This window comes from Helianthus annuus, chromosome 15 (assembly GCF_002127325.2).
Source record: "Helianthus annuus cultivar XRQ/B chromosome 15, HanXRQr2.0-SUNRISE, whole genome shotgun sequence".
Classification (NCBI taxonomy): domain Eukaryota; kingdom Viridiplantae; phylum Streptophyta; class Magnoliopsida; order Asterales; family Asteraceae; genus Helianthus; species Helianthus annuus.
In genome coordinates this window covers 140206750-140226404 of record NC_035447.2, presented here as the reverse complement: position 1 = coordinate 140226404, position 19655 = coordinate 140206750, and the positions used below count along the sequence as shown (strand labels likewise).

Sequence of the window (19655 nt, the reverse complement as noted above, 5' to 3'; positions counted from 1 at the left end):
TTATTTAAAAACATGATCTAACAAGTGTACATGAAAGTGTTAAAAGGGTTATGTTAAACATAATGTTTAATGGATGAACATAATCTTTGATATTATTTAAGTGAATAGAGTTTTTCACTAAAAATAATGCTTTTACAAGATTTATAAAAAGAAACATACAAAATGGGTTTTGTATAAAAGTTTGATAAAACTAGAATTAAAGTATGATTTTTGAACTAGTAAACATATGTGAAGATCATACCAAAACCCTACATGATTATGAGTTCATCTTGTTAAGTTTATGTTATAAATCTCATGTGCTTTTGCTTAGAAACAAGATGAGTAAATTGTTGGTGATTTTGAAAAGAAAAAGATATGTTTTATTAAACATGGCAAGTTTATATTTCAAAGAAAATATGGCCAATTTTTCTTATAAATCATATGTTATAAAAACTATCATTTTTGGCAAAATCTTTACTAGAATAAAAGATTTGAAAGAATGTTTTTTTATAAAAGGCAAAAACTGGATACAAATATATATTTTTGAGAAATATATATTTAGTGATCTTAACAGCTTATGTGCTATATATTATTTGATTGTATTAGTTATATGCATGAAAGTTAGGAACTTGAATACAATGATACAAATAAACACAATGTACATTTCGACTAAAGTCTTACAGGACTACATGTAAATACGCCTTAAAAACAACTTACGGACATTCCGAGCCTTCGGACACAACTTATGGTCAAAACGAACGACAGGCGAATCTATAAACATAACGCAATTCCGAGGAGTTACTACGACGCTTAGGCGATCTTTCGACGCAAATACATGGGCGATCTTTCGACGCAAATACATACAACTCACCGACAACAATATCCGGATGTTTTGAAACTTATAAAAACTATTATGTATTCTTTTAATTAAAAAGCCTATATTTAGTAACTTTTATAAAAATGAAAGAATATATTTTAACACATGGGCTTATTTTACATATGGGCCTATTTTATATAAATGGGCTTATTTTTAATACAAATGGGCTTATTTTATACAAATGGGCTTATTTTTAACACGTGGACTTATATTATACAAATGGGCTTATCATCCTAAATGGGCTTAACATAAATACACGAGCCAAGCCCAATATCAAAAACTCATGGGCTAAGCCCAATACCAAACATATGGGCCAAGGCCCAATAACATTAAGCCCACTAACATTTAGGCCCAATACTATTAAGCCCAATAACATGAATACATGGGCTAAGCCCAATGTCAAAACATATGGGCTAAGGCCCAATGAAATTAAGACATGGGTCCCGCCCAATGTCATATAATTGAAGAAAATACAATTATACAATTTATTCATACAAGACTCAATGATACAACTCACAAGATACAATATTTCGTATACATATATATATATATATGTGGTGAAATATATATAACAGTTTAACAAATCATACATCTAAAACACAGTTCAACGGACGACATACAAGTCTTACACATATTTAAGACACAAGACTTGTACTCAAGTCATTACAAAGACCGAAGTGTCTAACAAATATAGAACATTTGTAGGTCGTGACACTATTCAGGACGACCGCACGTAAGATCACAGTTATCTACTATTCACGGACGCAATTCTGTGAGTTCATGTCCCCTATTCATTTTAAATGCTTTACAACTTTACAACTATCGGGGAAAATACATGTTCAATTGTATGTTAAGTCATGGAATGAAACACCTTAGATCATGTGCGATTAGGGTCATACATCTAAGCACCATTAATCCAATTTGGACCTAGGTACAGAGGGTTAGATCTAATGAGTATTGGCGAGCCCAGTCTTGGTCGTGGACCCATACAGAAGAGTGCCTTTGTGTCCCAGTCGATAGTAGTCGACACGAAATCGTCTAGGTTTGGATTGCTTCCTAATTCGTCACACATATTAATGTCCTCACGAAACATTAATGATCAACGATTTCATTGACGCTTTACATACTACATCATTATATACAGATACATCTTATACAACTCGCATTTTATGGATACAGTTTATACAACTCACATTTTATGGATACATTTTATACAACTCATATTTTACATATACATTTTATACAACTCACATTTTACAGATACATCTCATACAACTAAACTGCATGAACTCGCCAACTTTTGTTGATGTTTTCAAACTTAACATGTATTTCAGGAAATCGTTTCAAACTTAACAAGTATCAAGACTCCATGCCAACATTTGAAGGGTTTGCCCGTTATATACCGCCTCTTTGCGGTGATATAGTGGTCAAAGCCTTGACATTTTAAGACTTACATTTTGATGTATAAAACAATGACAACTTATTTTCATTTGATGGTTTGTAACCAATACATTTAACTTATGTTGCGTTCTTTTGAAACGATTATGACAATGGCATTGGAGCTTGTTTTTATTCATTTAGTATGTTCACTTATATTGTTATGCAATGAGAACCGATCAGATCACACCTCGCGCTTCCGCTATGAGCGGGTGTGACATTAGCCTCTCCGGTTTTAACCGAGGACGGTAGTCTTTTATAAGAAGATCAAAATTACCTTACAAGATCATTTTTAGAGTAATTATAATACTCTAGCAAATTACCTTAAGATCATTTTACAAAATTACCCTACAAGATCATTTTGATAATTACTCTATGAGTTCAATAATTACAAAAATGCCACCACGTTTTTTTTTTCAGATAAACCTTTAGTTCATACATTTTATACGTTAAAGATATCTGTATTTGATCTATTGTCTAGATTTGTAACACGAAAGATAATTGTTCTATGCTCAATTGTGTTCATATTATCTTTGTGTTGTATAGTAAACAAAAAACATTGTTATATAAACCTTGATTTTTGAACTTTCTATTCATCATGTCATTGTTGCTGTACTTGGATGTACAACCTATCAATGCATTGCGCGGAGTGATTGATCATAGACTTACAAACTTATTCTAACCACTTTGGTGATCTTGATTTCGATATTTTTTATACAATTGAGTGCGAATAAACATTGTTGTAAATGATGCTTTTAGGGCTCTCGCTCTCGATATCTTGTCTCTCTTGTTTCGGCTGTCTGAGAAGACTGTAAACGATGGTTGCAGTTAGAGCCCCAAGAATGGGACTCGAGATAAAAATCCAGAGCTTTTCATACTCGTTAGCCACAATGGCGGGGCCTATGCTCCTTGCTGGGTTCATAGAGGCTCCTGTAATTGGCCTACAAATATAATTGTTGTGTAAGTTTGTCACTAAAAAATATATATAAACTTACGTTTACTTTAGTGTCTTTTATACCAATTAACTTATTTTAAAACTCCGAAAAAATGACTATTATGCCCATCTATGCTATGGTTTGGGCCAATTTATCAGTTTAGCCTAAAGGTTTCATTTTTCACCTTTGGGTCCAAAAAGGTTTCACTGTTGTCATTTTAGTCCACTGGGTTAACTTAATCCATTTTTTCTATTAACGAGAATGGCATTTCGGTCATTTTATATGTAATTCTGTTAACTAGAAGGCAATTCGGCCATATAGAATGACCGAATTGCTCTTCTCATTAACAGAAATAATGGATGAAGTTAACCCATTGGACTAAAATGGCAACGGTAAAACCTTTTTGGACCCACAGATGAAAAATGAAACCTTTGGTCTAAACTGTCTAAGTGGCCAAACCACAGGGACTAAAATGGCATTTAACTCTTCTTTTTATTTATATATTTTTTTGATAGATTGCAAAGTTAAGTAACTCAAAATAACCACTAGAAAGATGGAATCATTGTTACCCTGCAATTATAACATTAAACAATAATGTCACTCCAATTGCAACCCCTGCAAGCTCCTTGCTCTGCAATTCTCATTACAAAATCAAAGTTAACACCTTTAACAAACCAAATTACCAAGTTTTCTAGAGAAAAGATGAACCATACCGATCTATCATCGGTTGCCACACCATTGATGGTGAACATCAAGATGAAAGTGATAATAAACTCCCACAAGAAAGCTTCAAAATCGGTTACCGGAGTTGAAAACCGAGTTAAAGTTGGCAACATGTCTGGTTGGTGATTAAACAAAACCTTCAAAGTGAGACATGCAAGTGTAGAACCCAAAAGTTGTGACACCACATACATTGGAACCTACAAGAACCAAATCCCATGTTGTATAAGTGTAAATTGTATATTTTCCTTAACTCTTGAAAAACTATTTATATGTGCGGTTAATATTAATATCATATACTGAATTTGTGTTAAGGGACCCGTGTGATCACGTATTGTAATTTACTGCCTTGCTACACTATTGTTTGTAAACTAGTAGTCTTAAGCCCCTCGTGTGGCAGAGCGGGGGGCGTTAAACCGTGCTATCGGTGCAGCCACAAAAGATTTTTGCAAAATGAAAAATCATAAAGGCTGCTACGCTTGTAAATAAATTTAAAAAAAAATCATAAGAAGACAAAATACACAAAAAGACAAAATAGACACTATTCATCTAAATATTACAAATTAATATATATGACCAACTAATTTAAAAGTGTTTTTATATTAATTTTACGAACGGTATTACTATGGTAATATACAAAATCCGAATTGTAGGTAAAGTTTATACGGTCCTTACGTATATTAAACGTAATCTCCCGACAGCAGCAAACGCGATAGAAACCGCAGGGTTGAAATGTGCGCCGGAAATATGTCCAAGTGTGTATATCAAAGCCATTAGACATAAACCCCACACCATTGCGATCCCTATGATTGTTAAAGGTCGATCTCGATCCGCCATTGCAGCCCCACACCCTGTGAAAATCAATATATATGTCCCTAAAAGCTCTGCAACAATCTGTACGTGTTTATGTTAGCAAAAATACTCAAAAATAATATTGAAAATGTGTCAGGCAATATGTACACCACTAGCATGCTATCCACACACCACTTACATGGTATAGGACCCGTATAACCTTTTTCATATATATAGTCATACAGCATGTATGATATGTGGAAAGTGTTTTACGGCCCCATATAGAATACAAATAAGGTTTTATATGGCTCGTATACGTGTGTATAACTTTCTAAAGACTGATGTGACACTGGTGTGCTCCGTCAAAAGTTATATGCCCGTATGATATGTGGGAAACGAACTGTTTAACGTGTTCCCTAAAAGTTATACAACCCTTATAACCTTACACGGCCCGTATAACTAACTGATGTGACTGTGTCATAAGTTGTACGTCAGTATAAGCTTATACGGCCCGTATGACAAGTGGGGGTGGTTGAAAAATTAACTACCTTTTGACAGTAAGATGGAAGACTGAAAGAACTTTTGTGATTGTGTTTAATGTTGGGTTGTTGTTGAGTGATAGGCAGAGTTTTCATGCTTGGTGAAAATATGTAAGATGATGAATTTGAGGTAGCCATTGATGAGTTTTGGAGCTTAAACAGATGCTGCTTATATAAGTGTTGTGGCCGATTTGGAATTTTGTGGTTGGATGTATTAGATTTTGATTGAAAAAGACAGTGATTGCCAAATGTTTGATACAAAAGTGAAGCCGGCCATTTTAATAGAAGGTTTGTAATCCAATCTGACTGAGTTATATGTGAATTGACTACTAGTTTATTGTTTGTTTGTACTCAGGGAATCGGGTTTGAAACCGATGAAAATTGAACCAAACTGAATTCAAATTTTCGAATCCGGATAGCATCCAAATTTGTGATTTTCGAACCCATTCAACATGACTATTTATATATATTTCTTATTTTATTTTAAATATACACGTAATTTTTAAAATCAGCCCGAATGGGTATTTTCGAATTCAAATTGGTTTTTTGGGAGTTGAACACTTAAAAAATAGAGCTCGGATAACCAGAATAGCCCAAAACCCGGTTCGATGAACACCATTACAACCAGAATAGCCTGAAACCCAATTAAATAAACACCATTATAGCTAATTGTTTCGCCTTTCCTTGTATTTTATAAGGGGACGGGGTGGATAGCTCGCATGCTTCCGAGCTCCACCGGGTTCCATCGAGTTCAATGGGAAAAAGGCCCCAACCAAATCGGGTTCGCAGTGCGGATTGGGAAATTGGGCTGGGGAACTCGGCCTGGTTGTTACGTGGGTTTTTGGGTTGAAAGGGGCAAGCACCTGTTCCACCCTAATGGAAAAGTTACGAAAAAGACCCAAATCGGTTTAAGATTGCAATATTTGTACTTCAAACGTATAACGAAGAGTTTATGAGCTCTAGTGCGACTTGTTCGTGCTGGTAGCACAAAGTAAAATTTCCATCCACTGGTCCCTTTAAACAAATCGCTACGCGTGTATGACTTGTTCTTGTACATAGGTATTTACTTTTATAAAATTTTCTTATGATGTGAGTAAACATATTTCTAGATCCTAACACACGACACATCTTTAAATACAATTTCTAATAGGCAAAAAACACACCGTTTTCAAAAGAAAATACAAAAGACTGAGAGCTGAAAGAGTTGTGATTGGACAAGAAGAATCGAATGTGAATCGAGCGTAATCAACTTATCTTTTACATTCGAGCCGCCTGTTCCAGGAGTCACGTTAGTGTCAAATACCATATGGTGGCTTTCTTTCATGGGTGGCAGCCCTTGGTGGAATAGGCGGTTACAATTACAACTAGGATGCAAAAATAACTAACAAAAAAAAAAAGACAAACCATAGAAGCTTGTTACAACTCTTTTCCTATCAAACAAACTGTATAATAATGTACATTTCACACAAAGCCAATTAGGTAAAAACTTCCCTATCAAGAAACCGCATTAAATTCTACAAGGAAAGTAAATACCTAAACGGCAGTCAATAAGTCAAACTCAATCACGGCTCGTGCTCGCCTCCCCAAAAGAAACTGAAGCTAATGATTTTGAAGCCCACGCAGCATTAGCCTTAGCGTTCATGGCTCCACGCAGGTTGCCTCTTTTGCAAGGCTCGGTGAGTGAAGTGAATAATTGTATGGCATGGTTCATGTACAATAAAGGATGTTCCCACAAACTCTTGAACCGTATGTTTGGGATCCTTCTTCTCCAAGAAACTCGAGCACGTGTCATGATAAACGGATAACTCAAGTAAAACAACCTTAAAACCACAAAAATGGTGGCTAATGTTAAGTATGTTTCATGTTGAAGCATGTTTTCAGGGGACCTTGCCCATGAAAACGGGCAGCTTTCAGGCCCGCTCATTTTTCTCTTCTCATGCTCATACATGGTTTCCCCGAGAGATGTTCCATTGATAGATTCAGGAGGCTTAATACCTATACATACAATCATTAAAGGTAAACTGTAATCAAGAACAGAACTAATATCATTTATATTCTTCTAACAGTTCAAATTTCACAACAGCAAATTACTATTTTAAAACACAAAAAATGTCATATTTATTTATTTCACTAAATAATATATAACATTATTGTTGTTAATCATCTCAGTCCATAGTAAAACAGGTTGGTAAAAATGGCATGTTGGGTAACAAGTTAAAATGGGAGATTTTAATACTGTTTCATTCTATGAGAATTTTATAATAACAAACGTATTAAATATACTTACAAAACTAAACTATTAACATACTAATCTAACTTTCTTTCTTTTAGTAAAGTGATTCAGAACATTGTAAGCTCTAAAATACACATCGGTTGACTTTTTTCCTTTTGACTAAGTTAAAAAAATTTACGCCTTTCACCATTTTGAGATATTCGATCCATTTTGGGGTACATAGACTAACGTAGGAACTAGGAAGTAGTATATATGCTCAAGCTCATAAATGTAACAAATTACATTCCATTTTTACCCTTGCATTTATGAAAAAACAGACAAATTTAAGGACAAGTAAGATTACCCGTAACATTAGTGTAGAAAGCCATAAGCGAATCTATAGTTCGTGATCCATGGTAGCGCGCACGCATTGTTGAGTTCAATACAAATAGTGTAGGAAACCCATGAACTCCATATTTTGAGAGTATGCTACACATGAAATGGAAAATGTTAACAACTTATATAAAATGTAAATTTAGGCGTTTTAAGGCTAACTTTTGTTTATGGGCTAGTGGAGAACACCCATGCATTCAAATTTCTTTTCATTAGGACACCCATAGATTGATGCTATTAATTGACCGCCCAAGAATGTATCTGGTTCCGTTCATACCAAAGCCGGCTAAAAACATGCACATTATTTTTTTCAATTAATATATTGCTTATGGATAGCAATATAGTGGTTTATTGTCTTTTAAAAAACTTAAGGATATTATCATCGTTATGCATGTTTTTTGCGAGACTTTGGTATAAATGAAACTGGATGCCATACTTAGGTGGTCTATAAAGTAGTTGCAATAGATGAGTGACTTTTTTAATACATGGGTGGCCTTCATATACGTCATCCGTTATTATCTTGTAATATTACTTTATACTTATAATAAATAGGCACTATTTCAACCTCATTGCAAGTGGATGGTAAACATTTTTGGATGAAAATATAGGCAAATATAAAGTTCTCAAACCTTGGTCTTACGACGGATTCTTCGATCGCAAAATGAGAAATTGAAGGATACAATGAAGCCATAACCGATAAATTTGGTCTAAAGGTTATCGAAAAGGGGCACCAAGATGCATAGAAGAGAACAATAACGTAACTTTGACCATACTTGTGAACTGTATTTAATGCCTTTTGCAATGAAGCCTCCTCTCCCTAAAAACAAAGATTTCGCAAAACTGCGTTAGCAATATACATTTTTAAACACTCATCTTTGACTTAGGGGGTGTTTGGGAATCGGGAATGCATTTACAAACTAATTATCTGATAATTGATTTTTCACATCACAGATAATTACGTATGAGTGTTTGGATTGAGGCAATCTGATTATTTTAGGCAAACAATCACTTTCGAGTTTGAGAATGTAGCTTATTCAAACATACTATCTAATTATTGGATACCATACGTCCATACGGCAGAAGCATATCCAAACACTAGTTTCCACAGCCCTAGTCGTTCGAGCTAAATATCCGATACCAATTATTATCCAAACGTCCATACGGAAGAAGCATATCCAAACACTAGTTTCCACAGCCCCAGTCGTTTGAGCTAAATATCCGATACCAATTATGTCATATCCATAGTTGTTAATGGCGAATAGCGACAAAAAGCGACAAGGTACCTATATGCTATATAGCGAATAGCGATAAATAGCGGGCGGCTATTTTATAAATAGCGAATTAGCGATACATTAGAAAAAAAAAATTAAAAACTTTTGTACGTATATTATCAAAATACCCTGGTATATATGCTATTTTACATGTATATTTAACAAAAACCTAAAATCCAGCTATTTTATAGCTATATTTAATTGCTATTTATATTAAATAAAACCAAAAAAAAATAAAGTGTCGCTATTCTCGCTATCAATCGCTACAACCCTAATACCGACACTATACCTGTACGCTATGTAGCGCGCTATAGCGATTGCGACGATCGCCATTGACAACTATGGTCATATCGCACAACCGATTCCAAAAGGCAACCCCTAACCCAAACACCCCCTTTAGTCAATAAATCCTAGAAACCTAATATCTAATCCACTAATAATCCGCATGCTAACCCTAAAACAGACAATGCAAGTCAATTATTAAGAATTTGACCCTATCCTAGAACAGCAAAATTCGAATAAAACGAAACAGATTGAAAAATATCATGACAAAATTCATACCTCAATAACACCAATTGCACCTGAAGAATTATCAATCCCATTCAACGAACAAACCGGCGATTGAGAACTAATGACCAAATCCTTCATCGATTTAAACGGACCGATACAATCACAAACCCTAGGGTTCTCAATCTGTTCAGTGCATGTTGGCGTAGCAAAAATCACCAACAGAACGAGCACAATCATCGTTCGAATCATGATTTTCGATGATATAGAATCAATGAATGAATCATCAATTGCGAACGAAAAACCTTGGAGATTGATGAACAGGATGAGCTTCTTCAATGGAATTGAAGTATTAGAGGAAGGTGAGAAACAAAAAACCTGTAAATTGGTTGTGGTGAATTGAGTTGAATCAATTTACGGGTTTTTTGCGATTCTAGAGGAGGAAGATGATGATAATATTATCCACTTTGAAAAATGTTTTTTTTTTTGTTTGGTAGTCTCATAACCACTTGAAATCAATGGTTAACAAGATTGTTGGTTAAGTTGTAATTTAGGTTTCATTAACTTCTATAGTCTCATAACCACTTGAAATCAATGGTTAACAAGATTATTGGTTAAGTTGTAATTTAGGTTTCATTAACTTCTATAAACTTATAACTTTTGAACTAAGAAATATAACCTTAGCCTGGTAAATAATTAACTAGTTTCTTTTCTTCATTCTTGTCTCGAATCTCTTTTAAAGTTAGCTTAAAAGTAGCTTGTTGATTGAACCCGAAATATTTATCAAGCTTAAAAAACGGCCACGGTGTTGCGTGAACGTCCTTCTAAAGTGGAAGGAGGGTGAAAGGAGTGGTTACCTATTTGAAATAGGTAAACTCCTCATTCACCCAATCAGACAGTGTCACGTCAATTCACTTAAATTGTTTACCTAATGCTCAAAAACATTGGCGGTGGTTTACCTAATGGGTTTAGGTAAACTATTTAAAAAAAAAGAAAAATGTGTGATTGGTTGAGAAGTAATGGACCCCACCACACACTTTTCTCTCTCCTCCTTCCCTCATCGGTAAACCTTCACCGATCAAACAATGCAGCCGAGTGGTAAACACCATTGGCGACGGTGTTACCGCTCGGTAAACAAGTTTACCGCGTGAGTTTACCGCCCACTCCGTTCACCCTTAAGCAGAAGAAAGATCTTATAATCTTTTTCTCCTACGAAGTTACAAAACTATCAAAATCTTATATGGTTAGGTTATACATAACGACACAAATTTTTTAAATTTGGGCAAGTTAGGATAGAAATTGGAAGTTGGTGAAAGATTGATCACAATGATGGATAGTTAGACTTAGGTTAGGGCAAGTGTGCTATGGCTAATCTGAGGTCTACTATAAGGACATCCTCCAATCTAGTCTATTTCGAATCAACCAAATTCGTGATCTTTTGATCCTTAACCTTATATCCCATCATATGAGTGGGCATAGAGTTTAACCGGAAAGGAGAATATGGTCGGGATCGACAGTGGGCATAATTGGGGATTTTCCAACGTGCTTATCACGTGTGATGGCTATCAGATGGTATGGATATTAGGCCATGAGGTGTACTCTAACATCTAGAGTGTTAACGACATGTCATGTTCACTAAGGCCAAATGGTATATTCTAACATCCATAGGTGTTAATCCTAGTTGGCATCCGTTAACACCTGTTAAACCGCTCCTGAAGGGTGTTAAGAAGCATTAAAAGCGTCACATGTTAAGAAGTTAACTAGGAGAGAGAGTGAGAGAATCAAGCATTGCAAAATTTGCACACACGCACAACAACAACAACATGCTATATGCTATATATATGTATTTTAATTAATTTTAAGGGGTGTTAATGGGGTTAAACCATTTCCTTGGTGTGCAGTGAAGTGAAAGAGGGTCAAATAGGTGATGTGGTTCCTACGTGTAGTTAAGGGGCATGAAAGTATACCCCATAGCCTAACTGTAGAAAGGTAATTCACAGCGTGTCCTCCTTCATTAGCATTGAACAACATATATAGGTACAAGACAATCTCGAAAATATGGACTCAGATCCTGAACAAATATGTGCTAAACATATATAAACAAGTATCCCTAAATATGTGGAAAATTGATACAAAGTATCTTCTATTACACCCCCGCAGTCGAAGCGGGAGGAGGACGAACGCTTAGGCTGGAGCGAAAATCGTCAAAAGAACCCGTGGAAGGCCTTTAGTGAAAATATCTACAATTTGATAACGGGATGGGACATGAAGTGTCACACCCCAACCGATGGCGGAAACATCGGGATGAGACGAAGTGTGTAGATTGCTCAAAACGTCATAACACTATGTGACAATAATTAATTTAAATTCAAATTTCATTTCAAAACTAAATGTCATACATAATTAAAAAGGAAATAACAACTTTGTTTCATAACATAACAAACAAAATGATAGATTAATCTAGGTGTGTATCTAGTCCACCCTAAACTTGTTTCATGAATCATCCATACTTCAATAATCAACCTGCAACATGTATTAAAATAGAGTTTCAATGCAAAAGCAAAGAGCGAGTATACAAGTTTGTTTACATAGCATAATAGAATAAAAACTCATATCCAACATGAACATAACAAAATAGTTTCAACGTGCTAGTTTACGTAGTCCAAGTGATAGCCCAAGTTTCCCAATGCGTTTAAAGTACCTAACCCAAAGTTTAACGGGAGGTTGATATGTCTCCTCCTAACAATACCCCAAAGACTAACGGGGAGGTGCATTACTCCTATAGCGCTACTATTGTTAAGGCAGAACTACACACAAGAATTAAACGTTCACATTGCACAAAAAGTCTCAAGATTCACAAGTTTCATGTTTCATGTTTGAATGGATAGAGTAAGTTTCAAATAAGTTTCAAGTGTCGTGTGCGTTTAATATAGAATACATGTTGCACCCAAAGTGTTAAAAGTAGAAATGGGTTCGAGTATACTCACGGTTTACAAGTGGTGACTTGAAGTTCCGAGAGCAAGTTTGTAGATGAGTTAGTTTGGAGCACCTTGTCCTTCTACACAAGGAAACGTAGGTGTGTGAGTTTGGCGTATACGGAAGATTGTAGATTCGGAGTTTTTAAAATATAAAGAAAGTAACATAGGTGAAAATAATCATCTTGTACACATAACTCTTGTTCTTGACACTATTGAAACTCAAAAGAGTTGGTATGATTTCATGGATTCTAAGATCCATTAGAGTCGTAACAAGGGCATGGTCATAGATGATGTAACGTCCACTTAACAAATAACTATTAAGTCATCATCAAGTCTTAGTTACTTAGATGTATACGTATAGAATAACTTAGATATTATATAGTTGTACGAGTCTTAAGATTCAAGCATGAGGTAGGAGATTAATGTCTCCATTTAGGTACCTCTTTGTGTCATAGAATACATACATGAGGTAGGAAGAACAAGCTTCCATTTAGGCACCTCTATTGTTCACCACTACACTTGTTGTTATAAACAACAAGGAGGGTCATGAACATACAAGTATCAAAGTATTAACAACAACTAATCTATAGTAAAACATCAAGTAATGAGTGGATTCTTATGAAGGATAGCCCAAGCTAATCCAACCATCACACATTCAACAAGTTTCACACTTGAACATTACTTGTGGGTAAAACCCTAATTAAAACAGAAGGTTTATGAGGTTTTAATCTCTGATTTAGATGTCTCAACCATGTTTTTAAGCTTAACCAACCATAAGAGGGGTTGTAAGCATTAGGACATTGGTTTGAGATGTGTTTCACACAAGTTAGATGAAGTTTGCATAAGTTTGAAACAAAACAGAAAGTTTTAGTCCATTTTAGGGCAAATCCAAGCCTGATTCTTCCAAGGAAAAACCAAGGATTCAAACCCAAGGAAATAACAAAGCAATAGGAAGAAGAACCAAGTGATTTGGTTGAGAAATGAGCAAGTTACACTCACTTTAGTAAAGCTTCACGAATCTGTCCAAAACTCAGATTCTCAGCTGATTAGAGAGCAATTTAGTGAAGATTTAGGAGTTGTGAAAGTGTAAAGAGGGTTGGAGAAGGTGGGTATTTATAATGAATGAGTTAGAAGGTGATTGGAGGTGATTAGAGGTGGATTAAAGGTGATTGGGTGAGGTTGGAGAGTTGGATTTCGTGCAAAATTTGAAAGAAAACACAATCTGCCGAAAACAGGGGATCGCGTAGCGCGAGCATCAAGCCCCATACCCGTCGCGCTACGCGACGGGGTCCAATTTTCTGGATTAAGTTTGAAAAATGACAATTTGGCCCCTGTAGTTCATAGTTTAGGGTTTTTAAGAGTTTTAGGGGATGTTCTTGTCATATAAGCATTGTTTAAGGGCAAGACAAGTATGTTTATCATAAACCAAGTATAATTGAGTGCATGAATGCCGAAATTAAGTATCGTTCTCGTTCAAAACACGTTCAATGCATAAGTTTAGTTTAATTACAAGTTTCGCACATAGTTTCCAAGAATCACGATTAAACATAGACTGATTCACCAAATCGAACATACGAGTATACATAGAATACGTTTAACATAGATGTAACAAAATATAAGCTTCATTAATGATCCAAGTCTCGATTTGATAAAGATTACAAGGAAAGAAACGATTACAAGAATACAAAGTTTCCAAAAATAGAATTACGAATCAAACTTTCTATAAATGGAAAGTACAAAATAGCCGGGCGTTACAGACTCCCCTCCTTTAGGAAATTTCGTCCCGAAATTTAGGAAGACGTAGGGAAAAGATGAGGATACTTTGACTTCATATCCTTTTTGAGTTCCCATGTAAATTCAGCGCCACGTTTTCCTTCCCATCTAACTTTGACGATAGGAATCTTGCTGCGCCTTAATAGCTTGACTTCTTGCTCAACGATTTCCACTGGTTTTTCCACAAAATGCATAGTATCGTTGATTTGAAGATCTTCGAGAGGAACTTGAAGTCCTTCATTAGCGAGACATTTCTTTAGGTTCGAGACGTGGAACGTTGGATGAACGTTGCTGAGCTCTTGGGGTAAGTCGAGTCGATAAGCCACCTTACCAATCCTTTCGAGTATCTTGAAAGGACCGACATAACGAGGGGCAAGTTTTCCCTTTTTACCAAAACGAACCACTCCTTTCCAAGGAGATACTTTGAGTAGGACATGGTCCCCAACGTTGAACTCCATTGGTTTTCGTCCCTTGTCAGCATAGCTCTTTTGACGATTTCGAGCCTTGAGTAGATTGTCACGGATTTGGAGAATCTTATCCGTTGCCTCTTGTATGATCTCAGGGCCAGAAAAATGCTTATCACCAATCTCGTGCCAGCTTAAAGGAGATCGGCATTTGCGACCATACAATGCCTCGAAAGGAGCCATTTGAATACTAGAGTGGTAGCTATTGTTGTACGAGAACTCGATCAAAGGTAAATGCACATCCCAACTACCACCAAAGTCGATGACACAAGAACGGAGCATGTCCTCTAGGGTTTGGATAGTACGTTCAGTCTGTCCATCCGTTTGAGGATGAAAGGCCGTACTGAGATTTAAATGAGTACCCATAGCGGACTGAAAAGTTTGCCAGAGACGCGAAGTGAATCGACCATCACGATCAGAAATGATGTCGAGAGGAACACCATGATGGCGTATGACTTCATTGGTATAGATACGAGCAAGTCGTTCAACCTTGAAATCCTCACGAATGGGAATGAATTGTGCGGACTTGGTCAAACGATCAATGACCTCTCAAATACTATCGTAACCAGCAGGTGTACGAGGAAGTTTAGTTATGAAGTCCATCGCAATGCTATCCCATTTCCAAACAGGGATCTCAGGTTGTTCGAGTAGACCAGAAGGTCGTTGATGCTCGGCTTTGACTTTCGAACAGGTAAGACACTTGGAAACGTACACAGCAATGTCTCTCTTCATACCAGGCCACCAATAGGATGTACGTAGATTATGGTACATCTTGTCGGCGCCAGGATGAATTGAGTACCTAGATTTGTGTGCTTCGTTCATGATAAGGTCACGAAGATCGTCGCGATCTGGGATCCAGACGCGATCACAACAATAGAGAAGACCATCAGGTTTCGAAACGAGTTGACTTTCAGAAGCTCCACGTATTTCTACAGCCATGGAACCTTCATTGATAGACGAGTATTGCGCTTCACGAATACGATCGTGAAGATCGCTCGAGATATGAAAACAACGAATGACATCTACATGAGCTTTACGACTAAGTGCATCGGCCACGACATTCGCCTTACCAGGATGGTAGCGAATCTCGCAATCGTAGTCGTTAAGTAATTCCACCCAACGTCGCTGTCGCATATTGAGTTCTTTTTGGTCAAAGATGTGTTGCAGGCTCTTATGGTCAGTGAAAACCACACATTTAGTACCATATAGGTAGTGTCGCCAAATCTTTAACGCAAAAACAACTGCGCCAAGTTCGAGGTCGTGGGTAGTATAATTTTTCTCATGTATTTTGAGTTGGCGAGAGGCGTAAGCGATGACCTTGTCTCGTTGCATGAGGACGCAACCAAGACCACGATTCGAGGCATCACAATACACCACGAAATCATCATTCCCATCAGGGAGAGCGAGAATAGGAGCGTTGCAAAGCAAGTCCTTGAGAGTTTGAAAAGATTCCTCTTGCTCAGGACCCCAAGCAAAAGGTTTCTCCTTTTGAGTCAACGAAGTGAGAGGAACGGCGATCTTTGAAAAATTAGAGATGAATCGACGGTAATAACCCGCCAATCCTAAGAAAGAACGGATTTCAGAAGGAGATTTAGGCGCGGTCCAATTCTTCACAGCTTCGATTTTTGCAGGGTCGACATGGATTCCTTTTTCACTAACAACGTGCCCAAGGAATTGAACTTCTTTGATCCAAAACTCGCATTTAGAAAACTTAGCATATAAACGTTCACCACGCAAAAGTTCGAGTATAAGACGAAGATGACGCTCATGATCGGCTCGAGATTTAGAATAAATGAGGATATCGTCAATAAAGACGATCACGAAGCGATCCAAGTAAGGTTTACAAACACGATTCATGAGGTCCATGAACACAGCGGGTGCGTTGGTTAAGCCAAAAGGCATAACCACGAACTCGTAATGTCCATAGCGAGTACGAAAAGCGGTTTTGGGAACGTCCTCTTCAAGGACTCGAAGTTGATGATAACCAGAACGAAGATCAATTTTGGAGAAACAGGTAGCGCCTTGGAGTTGATCAAAGAGATCGTCGATACGCGGAAGAGGGTAGCGATTCTTGACGGTGAGTTTGTTGAGCTCACGATAATCGATACACATGCGAAAGGAACCATCTTTCTTTTTAACGAAGAGCACGGGAGCACCCCAAGGAGAGGTACTTGGACGAATGAAACCCTTCTCGAGGAGTTCTTGAAGTTGCGAAGATAATTCTTGCATCTCGGAAGGTGCAAGACGATAAGGAGCCTTGGCCACAGGAGTTGCGCCAGGTACGAGATCAATACGAAAATCAACGGATCGAGGAGGAGGAGGACCGGGCAAATCTTCAGGGAAGACGTCAGGGAAATCGCGCACCACTGAAACATCACTTAGGCTCTTTCCCTTGCCTTTTTCTTCCACAACGTGGGCTAAAAAGGCAAAGTACTGTTTGCGTAAGTACTTGTTTGCTTGTGTACAGGACATCAACTTTAGTCCCCTTGAAGGTCGGTCTCCATAGACGTGTAAAACATCACCAGAGGGAAGAGGCAAGCGAACGAATTTCTCGTGACAAGCGATTTCAGCATGATTCTTTTGAAGCCAATCCATGCCTATGATGACGTCGAAACTGCCCAGTTGCATGGGTATAAGGTCGATAGAGAAGACGTGCTCGTTAAGAATGAGACGACAATCGAGGAGAATGGAATCGACTAGGATAGACTTGCCATTGGCGACTTCAACGGAAAACGACTTAGGTAGCTTAGAGCGTGCACATTTTAACAATGATTCGAATTCTAAGGACACAAAGCTTTTGTCCGCACCAGTATCAAATAGTATCGAAGCATAAAGATGGTTAACAAGAAACGTACCGTTAACGACATCATTGTCGTTGCGTGCTTGATTTGCGTTTAGGTTGAAGACGCGTCCACGAGGAGGCTGCTGCTGCTCTTGGATCCATTGAGGGCATTGGGGACGAAGATGATTAACATCCCCACATTTGAAACATGCCCTAGCGGGTCTTGCGTTTTGGGGAGCAGGTGGAGCTTGTTGAGCTTGTTGAGCTGGTTGCGCGGGCTGAACTGGTTGAGCTGGCTGCCCTTGGCGACAATAGTTGATGGTATGACCATAACGGTTGCAATTTTCACAACGACGACACCTAGCATTAGCGGGATGATGGAAGTTACAAGTGGCACACTTGGGGTGAATCCTAGTGTACGGCTTGGGGGCATCAACAGGAGCAACAGGATTTGGGTTAACAGGCGGCACAATCGCGTTACAAACGGGGTTTGATTGCTTTCGCTTCTTTCCCCTATTATTATTCGATTGTTGGGTAATTTGATGGGCTGGCTTAGAAGAAACGGGGTTTGCGGCTTGCTTATCGCGAACGCGATTGTTGTTCAAAGACGCGGCCAAACGGTAAATGTCTTCGATGCTATCGAGTTTGGCTGCCTCGATTGTGTCACGCATACTAGGGGGTAAACCATTGATATACTTGCTTTTCTTGCGATCAGGGGTCGAAACAAGGTGAGGGACAATGAAGCTAAGTTGCTTGAAACGGGTGGTGTAGGCTAGGTTGTCATCACCAATCTGCTTTAGAACCCAAAATTCTTCCTCTGACTTTCTTTGCTCATGCGGTGGACAAAACTCATCCATCATTAGGGCCTTAGTCTCCTCCCAGGTCAACGCATAAGCCAGCTCGTTCGAACGTATGTTTCTTTCATTCGACCACCACTCGAGAGCTCGGGCTTGGAATACCCCAGTCGCGCTGCGCGTCTTGAGCTCGTTAGGGCAATCGCTATTGATGAATGTGACCTCTATGCTGTCAAACCACTCAAGCATAGCGGTCACCCCATCATTGCCAGTAAATGGCTTGGGATTGCACGAAGAAAAGTGCTTAAAGTTGAACGAGGCGGGTTTGCGTATCTCGACCTTAGAGTCGACGGAAGAGTGAGGAGTTTCAGATGCACGAATCTCAGAAATGACCTTTGGAACGACACGCGCAAATTGATCGGCCATGAAAGCCATCATCTTCTTGGTGGAGCGAGACTTTGACTTCTTAGACGCGTTGGAGAGACGAGAAGACATCTAAGATTTAAAGAACGAAATGAGTGAGACTTGGTCATAATGTTTGAAATTGATCACATAGCATAAAGAGTCACATAGCATAAAGGTTCAAGTTGATTTTCATAGCATAAAAGTTTAAACGTTTCATATAGCATAGTCATGAATTCCACATAACATAACATGAATAAACGAAAGCATTGTAAATTTAGTTTGTTCACGAGGGATTATTATTGTTTGTGATTGCGATAACGTGCGAAATGTTTAAAACGACATTTTGAAATGAACGAACGTTCAAGTATAAAAATCATATATAAATTGAGATACATAAAAGAGAGGCTCAATAAAACATTGGAGTGTTTCGGGTAGAGAAACGTCGACTATTCCAAAGTGGGTCGAAAGTTCTTTCGAATTAGAGATATTGTGCTTTGGCCTATAAGTAAGATACTCTCGTCGAGAAGCGATTAACGGTATCTTACCCTTCCGGTTACTACACATCTCTAAATGATTGAAACATTCGGGACTTTGGCGAGAATAAAAATCAAGGAATGGGACTTAATCGACAAGATGCGGGTTTCACCCCTAACTTGACGATTTCGTACCCTAAATGTGGTTGGTACTTGTCGGCCAAAATAAAATTTTGACACTTTGACAAGGGTCCACTAGAGTTGAAATGGAAATTACCATTAAGTTGTGGATGTCACTCCTAGCTTAATGGTGAAATTTCGTGC

At 37.7% G+C, this 19655-nt stretch overlaps 2 protein-coding genes across 2 annotated transcripts; both read right to left on the bottom strand.

Annotated features, from left to right (window-relative positions):
* Positions 1 to 2802: 2802 nt before the first annotated feature.
* LOC110914202 (nodulin-26) lies at positions 2803 to 5628 on the bottom strand. Its single transcript, XM_022159012.2, has 5 exons — positions 5289 to 5628; positions 4624 to 4842; positions 3942 to 4148; positions 3798 to 3859; positions 2803 to 3234 (listed from the first exon to the last, which is right to left on the bottom strand). Exons 1-5 carry the CDS (start codon positions 5415 to 5417, stop codon positions 3006 to 3008), a joined length of 846 nt encoding a protein of 281 aa, XP_022014704.1. The 5' UTR covers positions 5418 to 5628; the 3' UTR covers positions 2803 to 3005.
* A 1045-nt stretch (positions 5629 to 6673) lies between these two features.
* Positions 6674 to 10174, bottom strand: LOC110912474 (5'-adenylylsulfate reductase-like 4). Its single transcript, XM_022157208.2, has 4 exons — positions 9717 to 10174; positions 8514 to 8701; positions 7856 to 7980; positions 6674 to 7274 (listed from the first exon to the last, which is right to left on the bottom strand). The coding sequence occupies exons 1-4, from the start codon at positions 9912 to 9914 to the stop codon at positions 6838 to 6840; spliced, it is 948 nt and encodes a 315-aa protein (XP_022012900.1). The 5' UTR covers positions 9915 to 10174; the 3' UTR covers positions 6674 to 6837.
* Positions 10175 to 19655: the final 9481 nt, after the last annotated feature.

What these genes read in the sequence shown, in the direction of transcription:
- LOC110914202 (XM_022159012.2), bottom strand. Translation starts at nt 5,417, where the DNA reads ATGGCTACCTCAAATTCATCATCTTACATATTTTCACCAAGCATGAAA. An exon ending in GGAGATTACGTTTAATATAC is followed by an intron (nt 4,149 to 4,623) that starts GTAAGGACCGTA and finishes TGGTTCTTGTAG; the next exon opens with GTTCCAATGTATGTGGTGTC. An exon ending in TTTAATGTTATAATTGCAGG is followed by an intron (nt 3,235 to 3,797) that starts GTAACAATGATT and finishes TTATATTTGTAG; the next exon opens with GCCAATTACAGGAGCCTCTA.
- LOC110912474 (XM_022157208.2), bottom strand. Translation starts at nt 9,914, where the DNA reads ATGATTCGAACGATGATTGTGCTCGTTCTGTTGGTGATTTTTGCTACG. An exon ending in GTGCAATTGGTGTTATTGAG is followed by an intron (nt 8,702 to 9,716) that starts GTATGAATTTTG and finishes CTTTGTTTTTAG; the next exon opens with GGAGAGGAGGCTTCATTGCA. An exon ending in GAATCCGTCGTAAGACCAAG is followed by an intron (nt 7,981 to 8,513) that starts GTTTGAGAACTT and finishes TTTCATGTGTAG; the next exon opens with CATACTCTCAAAATATGGAG.